The sequence below is a fragment of the Sceloporus undulatus genome, chromosome 3 (assembly GCF_019175285.1).
Source record: "Sceloporus undulatus isolate JIND9_A2432 ecotype Alabama chromosome 3, SceUnd_v1.1, whole genome shotgun sequence".
NCBI lineage: Eukaryota > Metazoa > Chordata > Lepidosauria > Squamata > Phrynosomatidae > Sceloporus > Sceloporus undulatus.
In genome coordinates, this window is record NC_056524.1 from 83,715,655 (window position 1) to 83,733,327 (window position 17,673).

Below are 17,673 nucleotides of genomic sequence, written 5' to 3' on the forward strand. Positions count from 1 at the left end.
TTAATGCACTGTAAAGTTTAGGAGATGTTTAGAAGTCTTATAGGAGAATCCTGCTGCTGGAGTTTTTGCCATATTTTCACCTTATCCTAGACCTTATTCCCAACCTAGGAGAAAGTCACAAATTGTTCAAATATACAGAACCTTTTCTCAGAGAAATGGATTTAGTGTAGTAACTATTATGAAAGACAAAAGTAGGTTTTTATTCTCTAGTCCTCAGTGACTAGTATGTTGTAAATTTTCGCTGCCTTCCTAGATTTCTTTCACTTACAGAAATGGAAAAAAATGTTCTCAACATTTTCACCATGTACGATTGTGGCAATATGACTGGGCTAAACCAATATGAATGATTCTTATCACTTACACCTAAACCATTCAAACCATCAATTTGAAAAAAAAGGGGGAGGACTAACACTGGATTTCTACTTATACTTACCACAGAAGTGAGTTTGAAAAGGAGGCACAGGTGGTGCTTTGTCCAGACAAAATTTATGATGTATTAAAACTGTAATTGCCATAATCTACACAGAAATAAAAAAGAGAACAAATAGCCTTAATTAAACCAGTTTAAGTTCTTCCTCAGTCACTAAACCTTTAAAGCAAGATACTGTCTATTCAATAAACTATCCACGTAGTGGATAACCTAATCAAGAAATCTAACTATAAATATTCAGCACTTGACTACATACCTGAAGATAGAGAGCTCTCCCTTTATAACTCTCATCCTTCGGCCTGTGAGGGAGTGAACAGGCAGGCCCAGCTCCATCAGGGCTAGTCTGAACAAAGAGAGCCCTCCCTCCATGCTAACTGTCATCCTTTGGCCTGTGAGGGAGTGAACAGGCAGGCCCAGCTCCACCAGGGCTAGCCTGAAGAAAGAGAGCCCTCCCTCCATCATAGCTGGCATCCTTCAGCCTGTGAAGGAGTGGACAGATGGACTCAGCTCCACCAGGGCTAGCCTGAAGTTAGAGAGCCCTCCCTCCATGATAACTGTCATCCTTCGGCCTGTGAGGGAATGAACAGGCAGGCCCAGCTCCACCAGAGCTAGCCTGAAGAAGAAGAGCCCTCCCTCCAGTCCATCTGCGTTGGTCCAGGCCTCAGAAGGAGAGAATAATCACTGGACCTCATCCCCTTTCCCACCACCATTCCCTTCTCTTTTTGTGTCGTGTCTTTTAGATTGTAAGCCTGAGGGCAGGGAACCGTCTAATTAAAAATATTAATTGTAAGCCGCTCTGATAGCCTTTAGGGCTGAAGGGTGGGGTATAAATACCATAAATAAATAAATAAATAAATAAAGTTTTAATACAAAATAGCTTGGTAGGACAAACCTTTTTTTATATTAGCTTACTTGCTAATTAGCTTACTTGCTGTTCACCGCTATGATCTTTGGAATAGCGGTATATAAATAAATAAATAAAAACAAAATTATATGCCCGATAAAAGTTCAAAGAACAATGCATGTTAATATTTTATGGTGATAAATTCCTATACCAACAGTTGTCAGTCTACTACTTTTCACATTCCAGGGAAGTCATTCCTCTCAAGAAATTAACAGGAGAATGAGAATACGTACATCTCTTGCAACTTGCTCTCCACTCGCCCCACATTTTTAAAGTAGAGAGAAAACTCTGAATTTCTTAAAAATTAACATGTCTTTAATGTGAGAACAGAGGAAAGCTAGCATATAAACAAGGCTGTTGATAATAATACGTATTAAACTTTGACAATTTCAAAAACAAAGAGAAGCGTTTTCCCCTAGTATGGAGAATTACCAATCCACTGAACCTGATTGTTAATATGTGATAAAATACAGGGTTGCTTTTAGGATTGTTATTCCTCAGACATCATCTGTCAGGGAAGTCAGGGACCTTGAAACTCTGGTGCATGCACTCGTAACCTCTCATCCTGGTTTCTGTAATGCGCTCTACATGGGGCTACCCTCGTGCTTGGTCGGAAACTTCATCTAGTACAGAATATGGCAGCCAGGTTGGTCAACTAGAAGAGACCACACAACACCAATCTTAAGATCACTTCACTGGCTGTCAATTAGTTTCCAGGTCCAGTACAAGGTGTTGGTTATCACCTTTAAAGCCCTAAATGGTTTGGATCCAACCTATCATCAGAACCATCTCCTTCTGTATAATCCACCCCACGCACTCAGGTCCTCTGGGAGGAACTTGCTGCTGCAACCTATAAAAACTAGATTGTCTGTGACCGCCCAGAAGACCTTTTCAGCAACTGCTCCCAGATTATGGAATGGCCTGCCGGATGAGATCCGTCGTATTACCACCTTTTAAAAAAACTGTTAAGATGGAACTCTTCCGGCAGGCCTTTCCTGAATAAATACCAGCCACCAAAAAAAAGTCTAACCTGTTTACCCCTGACTTTGCTGCAGTTATTGTTTGTCTGTTATTATTTTAAGTGATGCTTTAAATTGTTAACTGTTTAATTATATTTTAACGGGGGTGAGATTGTAGGATATGGAATGTATATTTTAATGTTGTAAGCTGCCCCGGTTGCATTGCACAGAGGGGTGGGATAAAACTAAATTTTATTATTTATTATTAATATCATCTATATCCATTTCTCTTTTTTTGTTCATTTGTCTTCTAGATTTTCTTTATACACATAAAACCCACATGGATGAGAAAAACAAACTAAAATGAAATACCTTCACTATCTCTCACACACCACACACACCACATTTCTGGTATACAATCTTCCCAAGCTGTTAATATATAGGATACTTTAATGAAGACAGTTGGACATTGATTGGTTCAGAAAAGATCAATAAGTGTTAAGCTTAAAGCAGATGGTCAAACTACAACAAAAAATACACTCCAGGAATTACCAGTGAAAATTTGTTTTCATATCAAAAAATTCCAGATCTGAGCACACACAGCTACAGAAATAGTAATTAATTTTCCAAGTAAATATAGATTGTTTTTCAGAACAAAGTTCATGGCTCACCTCATTCTGATGAGTCTTTGTATTTTGAACTGTCTTCATGCTAAGAGACATGATCACGAGAGGAGGTGGGGGGAGATCTTTCACCACATTCACAAAGTCAGGCTTCAGTGCCACTAATTCTACTTTACACCAACTGACAGGCTGTGTCAAGAGTTCTGAGATAACACAGAAGCTATCTTTAGAATATGCACAAAAGCATACTAATATTTCAACTCAAATTGCACTTTGTATAAAGTTCACATTTCAATGTATAGAGTTTAGATACACAATAACATAATCCTATAGGGATCTGTATTGTTTTGAAAACTGTTAATTCTACATTTTATCTAATTTTGGTATTACTAACTGAAATGGCAAACCTAATCCTAAGCATGCTTATTCAGAAGTAAGTCTGAGTATGAATTTCTTACTAAATGTGATCAGGCTTTGATCAAGAAAAGGAATCCCCACTGAACCCAATAAGGCATACTATCATGTGAGAATAGAAAAGTACTATTTCAAGAGTATGGAACACTGTAACTCACCAAAATTTTGTTCTAGTTTAGTTTGAATATGAGGCATACTTTTACTTTAAGCCATCACAGAAACAAAAGCTAAGCAGAATAAGTAATGGCATTTGAGAAGCACAAACTTCCAAAAAATGCAGTTAGCACCTTCCATGTAAATCTAACCTGATACATTAAGTTTCAAATAATATGGGTTAAAAATATTATGAAAATCTGTGATAACTGTAATAATATATTTTTCACTTTGGTCCAAAATTGTATACATTCTAACAATTTTGATTTTAGAATAATCCCATTTTTCTCTCCAGTAGATGAATTTTAAGCAAAATAAACTTCAAAATACCACCACTCCACTCACAACAGCTATACATACGATCACACTACAGAAAATGATGCATTCCACATGAAATATGCATACGTGGATTTTTTATTTCCAGCCAGCCTGGTCCTTTAATCTTCCTGTTCATTAACAATAGCTCTAGACTGGAAGTGTTTGTTCCAAATACATGGGAAAAAGTCTCTCCTTTCAGGTCTTGAGGAAGCTGTGAATGTTCAGCCTGAGAAGTGAATCATATTGATTACTGTTTAACTGTAACAGGGTTTTTTCCTCTAATTGTTCCTGCTATGCAAGATTTAACAATAGGAAACCAACTAAAGCTAAGGTGGTTAAGCAAGTACCCATGCAATGAACATAAAATGAAAACATGAGCTAAGTGAAATATATCAATGCTTGAAAGACTACTGTAGAAAAACAGAAACAGGCAGCTTTTCATCACCTAGAGATTTACAATCCATGCATAACAAACTACTGTATAAGATTACCGAAGGTGAAGACCTTTGGCCTTCCGGAGGTTTTTGTCTCATACCCAGAATTCCTTACTATTGGTCATGCTGATTGGGACTTTGGGGAGCAAATCCAAAACACCTTAAAAGCACAGGTTCCCCATTCCTGCACTGTTTCCTGCTTCAAGTAACCTTGTAGAGTGTGAGTAGGAAAGAGTCCTATCGACACTACAGTAACACTAGTTTTAGTCAATTTGCATTGTAGGATATACTAATGGTGAGGGAAAGCAAACAAAATCTGCAACTTCCAAACAATTTATTTTTTCAATACCTAACTTCTTTCACAGCCACTGCACCCATACCTTTTTATTTCCTGTTTCCTCATTCAGGATAGTGGACATTGAATTCCTTCATCATCTCACCATCAAAAGGGAGTTTATAGTGTTTGCAAAAGGAAAAGTGGGAAGTTATCCACCACCTCCAAATACTTCCAAATTAGTCTAAAACATTGAGTTGGAAAAAGTATATTTAAATATACATTCCTTTTTCCAAAGGAAGACTATAAGAAGCTAATACAGTGCGCCCATGCCATAGGTGGGCGCGCCATACGCAGTCTTGAGCTAGGCACTCAAGCCGTGGGGAGCACGTGGGGCGGCGCGTCCCATTTAATTGAATGGGGGCACACACCCATGGCGCCCGGTGTGCCGCCGCACCGCCGTGCACGAGCCCCATTGTTTCCAAAGGGGCTTGAGCATAGGCGGAATTCGCCTTACGCGGCAGGATCCAGAACGGATCCCTCGCGTAAGGTGAGGGCCGACTGTATCATCCACTAATTGCACAAGACAGCCTAATGGGAAATGTAGCTACTCTTTACTTGCCTTGCAAAAGTTTAGAGCCATATTAGTTAACTAAGGCGCCTTACAGACGGGCCTAAGCGGCGCCATCGTTGCGCCAGGAATACGCGCGAGGGGCGGTGCTTCCGGACGCGCCTTGCCCCTCGTGCGTATTCCGTACAGCAAGATGGCGGCGCCCTATACAGACGGGCGCGGCCATCTTGACGTAACAGACGCACAGCATCCGGACGTCTAAACCCGGAAGAGCTGTCGCGAGTGTGCGCTTTGGCACTTGCGGCGGCTCTTCTGGGTTGCCGGAAGGAGTGCGATTTCTGCACTCCTTTTTTGCAGCGCCGAGGAGTTGCGCGGTTTGGCTGCTGCGGCTCCTCCGCGGTGCAACCGGCAGCGGCCCAAGACCGCCCCTTTTGGGCGGTCTGTAACGGGCCTAATACAGCTTGACCCTCCAAAATGCTTGGGATCAGAAGTGTTTTGGATTTTTTGGGGAATTCAGAATACCTGAATTTGCATGTACAGTCAGCTCTCCATTTTCGCGGGGGATCCGTTCCAGACAAACCCACCCCCTGCAAAAATGGAAATTCGCACATATTCAAGCCCCATAGACTTGAATGGGTGCGCGTGTCTGTGAGCGGCTGCAGGTGCGTGCCCCATTTTAATCCCCAAGTAAGTGAGGGTCGCAAATATGAAGTCCACCCAAACAGAAGGGAAACTGTATGTACTTAATGAAATATCTTGGAGATGGGACCCAAGTCTAAATATAGAATTATTTATATTTTATGTACATCTTATACACATAGCTTGAATATAATTTTATACAATATTTTAAATAATTTTGTGCATGAAATAAAAGTCTGTGTATTCTGACCATCAGAAAGCAAAGGTGTCACTATCTCAGCAACCAATGAAAAAGTTCTCAGTTTTGGAACATTTTCGATTGCATAATTCCAGACAAGGGAGACTCAACCTGTAGCATCATAAACAGAATAATATTTGTATCATTTTTAGAGAGCTAGCATGGCATAGTGATTTGAGCACAGGACTATGATTCTGGAGACCACATTTTGAATTCCAACTAGGCCTTGCAAACCTACTGGGTGACTTCAAGCAAGTCACTCTCAGCCTCAGAGGAAGGCAAAGGCATACTCCATCTGAACAAAGTTTGCCAAGAAAACTCCATGACAGGGTCACCTTTGGGTTACTGTAAGTCAGAAACTACTTGAAAGCACACAAAAACAAAGTAACCTTTTAAATAAAAGAATTTTATGTGTAGATTCTTTTAATACTGTGATTTTTTAAGTATAATACATACATACCATTTCCCTTCAATTTAAGAATCACTATAAATGAAGCATCATAATACTGTCTACTTACCGAGAATCTAACTTCTAAGTAGTCAGATTTTGCAGGAACATCTGGTATCTCAAAAGCATAATTCTTTTCCACTTTCTAGACAAGATATAGATGGTTGACATATTCATGAGGCATTGATGTGTAAAACTGGTGGTACTATAAATTTTCCTCTCTAAAAAAAATCACTTTTTCCTTACTTTAAATTTCAAAATCTACAAAAATCTTGTTATTATCACAAAATAGTTATCCGCTTCTTAAATTTAATCTGAAGATTGTAATGTTTCTTAATTTTAAACTTTTGCATAATTTATTCTACTTTCTTCAAGCAATGGAAAAACAAAAAGGTACAGTGGTACCTCGGGATACGAAATACCCAGGTTACGAAATTTTCGGGATACGAAAAAAATCCCATAGGGAATTATTGTTCCGGGTTACGAATGTTTTTTCGGGTTACGAAAAAACTTTTGGTGCTTTTTTCGGCTTTTTCGCACGGAATCGCGGCTTTTCCCCATTAGCGCCTATGGCAATTCGGCTTACGAAGGCTTTTCGGGTTACGAACGGTGCCACGGAACGAATTAATTTCGTAACCCGAGGCACCACTGTATTAAAACTCTTATCTTCATACAATGGAAAAAGAGGTCCACCTGACATCCAACACTAGGTAGTGAGAGGGATACTATGACTCAATTTCGGCTTCTCCTCCTTCACCACCACCACTGAAGTTAAAATAGCTTTCTTGCTTTGGTAACAGAAACATTTCACTTTTCTCTTGCAGTGTACAACACGCTGCACTTGTTTAGGGCAGATTTGTACTCTCCTTCTGAAGTAGCTTTCTTATGTTACAAAACAAACATGGAAGGCTTCTTAAATTATGATCTAACCCAAACAGGTGGTTGGAAACTGGTAATTTACTGGTTGGAAAACTAAATCAAGTTCTCAGCACCAAACCTGGAGTACCAGAACAGAAGGGGAATGTAGCCCACATACTTCTCATCCCCAAGATCAACAATAATGATTTATAAAGCATGGGATGATACATTCATAATAGCTCATTTACATCTGACATAGAGGGTTAACATGTCAGATGTAAATTATACTCATACAATCATGATTTTTTTCTTTTTCTCCCATGTAGCCAGTTCTATACAAGTAAAAACCATGAAATTGCTCTCTAGTAAGAACACACGCACAAACTAGATATTCTGTGATCTTTTCGGGTTACGAAAGCGGCCGCGGAACGAATTACTTTCGTAACCCGAGGCACCACTGTAGCACCCTTCCTTTAAAAAAATAAAATCTCTTACACAGCCTAAATCTGATGGATTGTGTTAGAAATTATTACTCTGTAATACCAACAACAGCTGTCCTACAGAGCATGAAGTAGTGCAGATACTGTTGTGAAGCTCAAGTATTGTCACAAACACAACACATAGTGTGGGCTACCTACTAGCTTTGGCTAGTAAGCCATTTGTTAGAACTCTCACATGTTAAATATACATGTACAGACTATTGGCAAAATCTAAGCAGAAAGATTTATTATTGTTTTGTGACAATCGCTCTCATTGCAGAAGTCCACTTCAGCTAAACTGCTTGGACTGAATTATACTGTACTCATTAACTTGACCTTATCTCTTGTAATCATGACACAGAGATTTAACAGACTAAAGCTTTAAAACCAAGAAATTAGACAAGAACTGCTCTTAAGAATACAAACATGGTTAACATGAGACAGTCATAATCTGTCACATTGGATGTCCTGGATATCATCCATCAAATGTTTAGCTATAACAGTTGACAGTAGGGAGGCACTGATATCATGGACCCTTTCACATTTCCTAGTTACTTCTTGTCAGGTATCTTTCCTGCCTTAAAATGCCTATTCTCCCCACTTAAAACCATAACACTGTGAGGTGGTGATATTAAACAAACCTTGGACTTGTACTTCATTATTTTGTATTTTTCTGCAACTTGATCATTAAATTCTTGATAGACATCCATCATAGTTACAGGATTCTCTGTCTCTTTCCCAGAAGATGTATCAATTCGCTTTAAGAAGAAGAAATTCAGCAATCATTACACCGACAAGCACTCTACTCAAAGATTTTCCAAGTGGGCTAAGTTGATTATTTAGAAAAAATATTACAGAATAACCTAAAACAGAAACAACTACTCACTCATGGAACTACAGGAAGAGAAGAAGGGCACAGGAGCTACAGACTACGGTGAGAAAACACAGCTTCACTTACACAGCTTGCATTCAGTTTGCCACTGACTATTAAGCCAGAGACTTCAGAAAAGAGGTGGGCTTTGAATATAATAAGGAGCACTACATAAGCTTTCAGGAAATTTACAGCCGAAGTTCAACTGACATTATACATTAAAATTAATTAATTTATAGGAGGAAAAAACCTTGATAAACAGTTAAGTGTCCCGATCCTCTTTTCTCCAATACTCCAGTAGTTTCATTGCTTCTTTGCACAGTATCACCTTATGGCATCTATGCTTTATTCTATAATAAATCCTGGAAGCCTTCAAATTGAGTTTTGTCTCTCTTAATACGTTCAGGCTGAGTAACTTAAGAAGAACAGACCATTTATAACTGAGAAGTTTCCTACTGTCAACATAAAAAGACATACCGACTCACGTGGCAGTAGGTAAATAGTTCTCTCAATATTTTTTACTGTAACACAACAGCTCACATAGGACTTTGCTGACTCAATCCACACTTTACCAAAGAGAAATACCACTCCTAAAATGAGGGAAAAGGGTAAAGACATAGACAATGTACGTTAATCAAAACAGTGTAGCACAGCTGCTAATGGAAAAGCTGCAATACTAAGAATTACTGAATAAACACACTAATTCACCCATGGGAACAGAATGATTTCCAATTTGTAGTCTCTAATTGACAGCTCCATCTGCTGAAAGTCAGTACTCCACAGTCAAGTGATTGCTTTAAGAGTCTTGTACTATGCAGGAATACATCTTGATAGTATGCAAGTATTAAATGCCCCTTTTTTGTACGTAAGGAGTCTTGAAACTACGTTTCCTCAGAATTCTTGTTTCTTCTTCATAACCACCCTCTCTCTCTTGCTTTTCAAATTATGTTTTTATGAAGTGTTTTCTTTACATATTTACTTAAGTTTTTAATTTATTCATTTATTTTATTCATTTATATCCCACTTTCTCACCAATAATGGAACTCAAGGTGCCTAACATATTTACACACAACACACAGTCATTAATAAAAGTATTAAATATTTTATATTTAAGCTAAAACATTAAAATTCATTAAAAGACCAAACAACATCAATGATATGGTCCTTCAAATAACTTCCTAATATGCATTTAGACAACAGAGCAATACAGGGATCAGTAAACATTAAGAAACTAGTTGACCAAATTTTAGCCATTCAGGACAGTTATAATTAAAAAATTGGGGATAGAATGGCACCTTGTGGGATGCCATATAATAGCTCCTTTTTTTTGAGGAGTTACTATCCAACTATCGAATGTACAGTAATAACAAGTAAAGGCAATTACACGTACTATAGTATGTATCAAACTACTGATGTTTGTGTGATGTGTTTGAGAAAAATATACTATATTTAATCTAATATATAAAATCTAGAAATTTGAACCATGTGCAGCACTGACACCATAGCCATGAAGGGAGTGTGAAAGACTGCATCCTAGTTCACATGTAACACTAAACATGATTTAACATGATAGGGATGAACGCCTACAAACCTTCTCCTCCTCCCCTCTCCGCTTCTTCTGTGGCCAACAGAAAGATCTCACCAGCATTCAGTTTTCATGTTTTTCATTTCACACAAATCCAGAATCACTGTTTAACTATGCAACCTCTAATCAGTTGCCAAAGAAGCCAACTTTAATTCACAGGTTTGTCTTAAACCAAAACCCCTAGTTTACACCCAACAAAAAAGTTGAGAATCATAGAAGCTAAATGCTGGTTGAGCCCTCCTCCTGCCCAAATGAAGCAGAGAGAGGCCAGGCTTCATTAGGGCTTTCAGAGACTTGCTCAGGTAGTTCTAAATCATAGTATGGGTTTACATGCAAATATAGCCTGAACAGGAAATTTTTATCTATCCTTCAGCAATATGAGTCCTTCACATAACATAGTTAATGCCTCATTTGCTATAATGATCATGATTCTCTTAAACAAAAAGTTATGCCAAAATTTATTTTTCTCTACATTACTAATTGAAACCAGGTGCAGTGTTTATTATTCATCCTTGAAAAGTTATGATGACAGGATCTCTTTTCATAATCAAGGAACAGAAGTCTTTTCATAATTATGCACCATTCAGAAGCCACCATACAGAATACAAGATAGAATTGAAGGCACTATACAGGGATCCCGAGGGTAGTCTTTTCTCCCCTCAATTAGTTACCAATTTCACCAAAGCTTCAATGACCATTAGCTATTATCACAAATCTTTTGTGTATAGTCAGCGTACCAAAAGATAACTCCTGACCACATTATAAATTAATGTTTATTTATTATTTTTTTGCTAGTAAGTTTTAGAAACTCAAACATTAGTCGTTAACCTTCATTTTACTCCTTCCTGAACTGGATGTGCATACAAATTAAGCTAAAATGACTGAAAATTAAGGTAAAATGACAGTAATGGTCTAGAAATAAAGATCTAGATAAAATGGGGCTTTTACCTAAAAAAAACACCTTTCAGTGTGCCCAGAGATTATTATTTACATTAAACAATTATGATTTTAATTGTTATTATATGATACATAGCCAGAAGAACTTTCAGCCCCACATGTGAAACTGAACTGTATGGAGAAAATGACAAAAGGCTTAAGCATCTCTCCTTAGACAACAAATCACCTTCTCCCAATGTCTTTTGCAGCACTGAAGCTACAGATAAGTTTTGGAAACCCAGAGCTGGCTGCTAACATAGGCCTACATTCAACAGTTTATGAGACACTACAGTGAGAGTTCCTTCTCCATTCCACCAGCACTGGAGTATCTCCCAAATCTCCAGAATAAATTTGGGGTACATGGGAAATTAAAAATTATCAACTACCAGTTCCAAAGATAAAAGCCGCTCTGTTAATGGAAGTATCCCTTTGGATCCTAGACATACAACTCTAGCTTATGCTATGCAATATGAAAGGAGAAATTTTACTTGACAAAGAGAAGGTTTTCACTTCAAGAAAAAGCTGGAGATACTGAGTTCTTTGAGAACTCCCATCCTTTTTGACTTTAAGAGAAGCAAGAAAAAGAAAGATGCAATACAGATTCATCTGAATCATTCAACACATAAACACACCTGGTTGAGTATACTGATCTTCATAAGCATCCAGCCAATAGAACCTGAAGACCTGCTGCCCATCTTCCCCAGTTATTAGTGGGAGTTGACTGGAGTCTACTTGAATTTCTGCAGCTAGATGACCATCTTCATTTTCATCAATTCTGTCCCAACAGGAAATTCCAGGGAGGGAGGAGCTTCTGAAAGGCAATAAATGGAGAAGAGAGGAAGAAAATTGAAGATTGTGTTTGAAATAACTGTTTTTTAAAGCATCCACTTTTGTTAAAAACATTACTGAAAGTAAAGGCTCAATCTCTTAATTTAATGCAAATCAAATGACATCAGTTTAATGCAAATCAAGTAACATTTCTGAAGAAATTGCTGTACTTTTGTGGAGCATGCAATCTAAGAAAATTTTCATACAGAAATCTTGCTAGAAATTAAACAAAAGAAACCAAAGAAGTCCCATAAGTTCTCTTAGACCCTGTACACACTGGCCTGGTAAGGGGGCTTAGTCAGGGTGTAGCATCCTCACGACGCATGCCCATCTTCGCCCCCCCAGGTGTCCTGACGCCATGTGCCGCTCCACATGGCGCGTGGCATCTTGGCGCGCGCCCGGCACTGCGTCCATATGATGCAGTGCCAAAGGAACACCATATGGCTGCGGCAACACAGCTATGATACCCTTTCGAGGTGCAAAAAGGAGCTGCTTTTTGTGGCTCCTTTGTGTGCCCTCGAAAGGCCGGATCGGGGCCGCAGCATGAGGTTGCCATGGCCCCAATCTGGCTAAGAAATAGGCGGTGTCCCACCACCCATTAGAGGATGTCTGCACAGCCCCTTACATATACTTACAAGAAATGTGAACCTGATTTCTCAGAGTCCTCTTGCTGTGATTTCTTGTCTTCTAATTTAACTTCTTCCTTCACAGATGCCATGGTTTCTGCTACAGTTCTGACACCCTCCATAGCCTCATCAAAGTCCCCATCATCAAAATCCATTATAGCTTGTCCATCCTCTGTAAGAATTGTGATAAGACATTTTAGTAAGAGAATTGAAAGTGTTGTGCATACACTGATTGTATCACGTTTCTCCTATCATTCTATGTTGTATATTCCTGAGTGGCAGGGGCCTGGCCTAGATAATCCTTGGAGTCCCTTCCAACTCTGATTTTATGATTCCATTATTTTGTTTCTGCCATATCCTTTTTTGTGTATTGGTGTTTCACGCTTTTTGTACATATGTACAAAAGTACAAGAGACAGAGCCCATTGGTTATGTAGTGACTGACTAAAGTGTGGCTCTAGAGAATTCCAGATGTTTTTAAATAAAAAACTCTTATAAATAATAAATTGCTTATAATTGTTGTGGAAACACTTAGTATATATATTCATGTATAAGTCTAGAAATTTAAGTCAAAAAATTGACTCAAAAAACCTGACCCGACTTATCCATGAGTCAATATAAGTACTGTACTTCAACTTTTATTTTAAAAAAGACATCCTCTGGTGAAAGGCAAAAATGTAATCTTTCCTGGAAGTACTGATCTCCCTCTGTTCTCTTAGCCATCCAGCCTTTAGTCTGAGCACAAACAATTATGTCTGCTGGAATTTTGTAAGTTCTTTAGCATACTTTTCCTTGGCTTCCTCCTTTACATCTTTTGTTGCATGTTAATAAGGTTTACCCTCGACTTATCCATGGGTCACATCAAAATTCACAATTTGGCCCCCAAAACCTGCCCTCAACTTATACATGAAGTCGACCTATAGTCGAGTATATACGGTATATGCAGCTGTAAGTGTCCTTACAGCGTACACTGTGTCCTATATGGACACACATAGTCAAATGGAGGGCATCAGAAGTGGTACCAGGAAATATGTGTGACATCAGAAGTGGACCACTACTGTAGATCTGCAGTCCCTTGTACTCAAGAAAATTCCTTCACAAAAGGAAATGATAGAGTCTTGCATTGAGAAAATATGCAGAATGATAATGTTGTAAGATATGCAGTATATTCCTCCACACTTTTGTTGTATGTAACATAATCTTTCACCACTACATGAGTGAATGTCCCTCCATATTCGCTAGGGTTAGGGGAACAAGACCCCTGTGAATATGGAAAAACCGCAAATAACAAAAACACTGTTTTTACCTGAGAGGACACCTCCCTAGGAAACTCTAGGTCCTCCAGTGCAATTCTGTGGTCTATGTCCAACATATACTGACCACAGAATGGCACTGGAGTAGCTACAAATGGTCTTTCAGTGCAACTTTGAGTTAAAGTTGACCACAGAGTTGCACTGGAGGACCTAGAGATTCCTAGAGAGAGAACATATTAATGAAATCCGTGAATAATCAAAGCCGCAAATATGGAGGGATGACTGTATTCATGTATGTGTGTTCAGAGCTGGGAGGGGACTTGAGGACCCATTACGTCCTGTTAATTCAGGGCATAATGGATGAAGTGCACAATCTACACCTTTTGAATAGAACTGTAAATTATGGGTTATACTTCAGTGATATGAATGATTCAAACAAAATGCACTATCATGAAAGTACAATACCTTTAGTATTATCCTCTTGTTTCATTTTTAGCAGATCTCCATTTTCCACAGGGTCCATTTCATTTTCCAGGGTAGAGCTCTCTTCTTTGACTACATCTGATGTGGCTTGGTAAACTGAATGCTTAGAATAAGATGAATTTACTGCAGAAGCTTCTTTTGTGTCAGGAGGGATTGTCTTCTCAACTACAGAAGACAATCTCTGTAAATAAAAGTGATTTTTTTAAAAAAAGGGTAATTTGAAATTTGTTTAGGTCAGGGGTGGACAAAGTGTGGGCTGCAGGCTGCATGAGGCCCTTGAGATCCTTAGCTCTTGTTCCAAAGCACCCCAGAAGCTCTTCAAAGCACTCAGATTTTGTTCTGTTTAGCTTTTTAAAAGCTTCAATCAACATCAAAGTAAAAGAAGTTAAGGTTGTCCTGCTACTTCTTTGCTGTAACTCATCTTCCAGTCTAAAGTGAGTATTTATCCTATATACAGATAAGTACAATAGGTCTCCAAAAAAGTGCCTATATTCTATTATACCAAAGGGCCTAAGAATCTGCATTCCAATAGTCTAATTTCGACAATTAAAACAGAATTTAATAAAACAGAAAAGGGTCTAAACTTTTTTTATTTGAAAACATTACCTTGGAGGTTGCAGCTTGAGACTGCACAGAAAAAGGATTTAACGGTGTTCCAAAAATCCTCTTCCTTTTTAGTACTGGAACTGGTGGTGCTATAATGACAGACTAAAAGGAAAAAAAACTGGTTTAGTTGCATTTTCAAAGAAGACAGGAGGCATATAATTATTATGAATAAAGGAAATTCTGTTTCCGATCTACTTTATCATCAAGTAAGACCTTTCATTACAGTGGTCCCTCTACATTTGCTGGGGTTAGAGGTGAAGGACCCCTGTGAATGTGGAAAAAACTGCAAATAACAAAACACTATTCTATCTGAGAGAACACCTCTTTAGGAATCTCTAGGTCCTCCAAAGCAATTCTGTGGTCAACATCTGCCAGATATTGATCACAGAATCATGATGGAGGACCAGCAAATGCCTAAAGAAGTGTTTTCTCTAGGACCATGATGGCGAACCTATGGTACATGTGCCAGAGATGGCAAGTGAACCTATTTTTGAGGGCATGAGGACAGGGAATAGGAGGAACAGGCACACAACACTTTTTCAGGGCATGCAGAGGGCCATTACTGTTCCTCCTCTTCCCAGCCATCTTGGGCCTTCAGGTACTGCCAGAGAGTGTGGAGGGAGGAGGAGGAACAGGCTCACACCTGTTCCTCCTCTTCCCAGCTGTTCTGGACCTTCAGCCACAAATAACAAAACACTGATGCCACCAATGGGGACAAAGCGGGAGGTAGGGAAGAGGAGATGGGGCGGGTGGGGAAAACATCTAGGAGTGTAAAAAGGAAAGGGAAAAAAGAATTGAGGGAGGGAAGAAGGGAATAACAGGTATAAAATATAGAAACAGCTACTCGGCTGAAGCAGAAGTGGTGGGTGACACCGAAGTCAATTCTCACAGAGAGAACAGTAGTGTCACCATAGCTGACACTTGTCAGCACTGTGCAAAAAGAGGCAAAAGGTGTCCCTCTTTGTGAGACCATTTCACCAAGAAAACTATTCAGGTGAGACAGCTCAAAAAACAACTACTAGAGAGCAGGAGGCCAGACAGAAAACATATCCAATAAAACAAGCATAGTTAGAATGAACACTACACATATACAGTCCACCCTTGCCTTACATGGGGGATCCATTCAGACCTCCCTCACGTAAGGCAAAAAAGCGCATATGCTCGAGCCCCATTACATATAGTGGGGGCTCATGCTTGTTGCGTGGCTGTGCGTATGTGCCACAGGTGCACACGTAATTCACCCATTTTCCCGGAGGCTTCCACATAATCTGGAAGCCGCCTATAACGAGCCCGTGTGTGGCGCAGGCTTGCAGTAATTGGAACATGGAACATGGGAAGCATGAGCCAGGGAAAACTAGACATAGTAAAGAAAGAAATGGAACGTATGAACATTGCGATACTAGGAATGAGTTAAAATGGACAGGAGTGGGTCACTTTGACACAGACAACTATACAGTAATCTATTCAGAAAATGAACAAATGGGGTGGCATTCATACTAAGGAAAGATATAGCTAAAGCACTCAAAGGATACAACTCAAAGTCAAACTGTATATTATCAATAAGGCTTCAGGGTAAACCTATAAACATCACAATAATCCAGATATATGGTTCATCCACAGATGCAGCTGAAGAGGAAATTAAGAGATTCTACGATGCAGTCCAGGAAGAAATTGACAACATACCATCACAAGATTTCAAACTAATCATTGGAGACTTGAATGCTAAAACTGACAACAAAGAAGAATCAAAAACATTAGGAAGATTTGGATTAGGAACAAGAAATAAAAGAGGAGAGCATCTGATAGAATTCTGCGAGGCCAACAGTCTATTCACTGCAAATACCAACTTCATACAACCAAATAGGAAACTATACACCTGGACATCACCAGATGATAAATACAAAAATCAGATAGATTATATAATCGGAAACTGAAGATGGAGAAGCTCTACCCTTGTGGCCAAATCCAGACCAGGAGCTGATTGTGGCACATACCACAAACTGCTCATAACAAAAATCAAAGTTAAGGTGAAGAAGAATGCAAAAACCATCATTATACCAAAATATGACCTGAATAACATTTCAGATGAATTCAAGGACAATGTAAGAAACAGATTTGAACTACTGAGTATAACCAACCAGGAACCTGAAGAACTGTGGACAGAAGTCAAAGATATAATTAAGGTTGAATGCAAGAAAACACTAACAGTGGCCAAAAAGAAAGATAAGAAACAATGGATGACATATGAGCAAAGGGAGATAGGAACAAAGACAGAAGTATGAACACAACTGTCCAACATCTGACACTACAGGGATAAGCAGAAATACTACAATGACCAATACAGAGAAATAGAAGAAAACAACAAAAAGGGAAGAACAAAAGACCTCTATAAAAAAATCTGAAAAATTAAAGCATAACCAACCAGGCATGCTCTATGGAGGAAAAACAAAAACAAAATACAGAAACAAGAAGAAATAAAAAGATGCTGGAGAAAATGCACAGAAAAGTTATACAAACGAGATGAGAGAATGAATGATATTCGGAATAAGGAGCCATATGAAGACGAACCCCAAATTCTAAGAAGTGAAGTGGAATCTGCAATAAAGGAAATGAGAAAAAATAAATCACCAGGGATAGATGATATCCCAACTGAACTGCTACAGTGCTTACAGACAGATGCAACTTTAGTGCTAACTGAAATATGCCAACAAATATGGGAGACAAACCAGTGTCCAACAGACTGG

General features: G+C 38.8%; 1 protein-coding gene across 1 annotated transcript in view; it reads right to left on the reverse strand.

Moving 5' to 3' along the window:
• POLA1 (DNA polymerase alpha 1, catalytic subunit) overlaps positions 1–17,673 on the reverse strand; it is a 353,950-nt gene that overhangs the window by 317,992 nt on the left and 18,285 nt on the right. Inside the window, 10 exon segments of the mRNA XM_042458289.1 lie at positions 434–518; positions 2,965–3,119; positions 3,889–4,027; positions 6,476–6,550; positions 8,384–8,500; positions 9,091–9,203; positions 11,767–11,945; positions 12,598–12,760; positions 14,306–14,504; positions 14,930–15,031. Of these exon segments, the coding sequence (XP_042314223.1) occupies positions 434–518; positions 2,965–3,119; positions 3,889–4,027; positions 6,476–6,550; positions 8,384–8,500; positions 9,091–9,203; positions 11,767–11,945; positions 12,598–12,760; positions 14,306–14,504; positions 14,930–15,031 (1,327 nt within the window).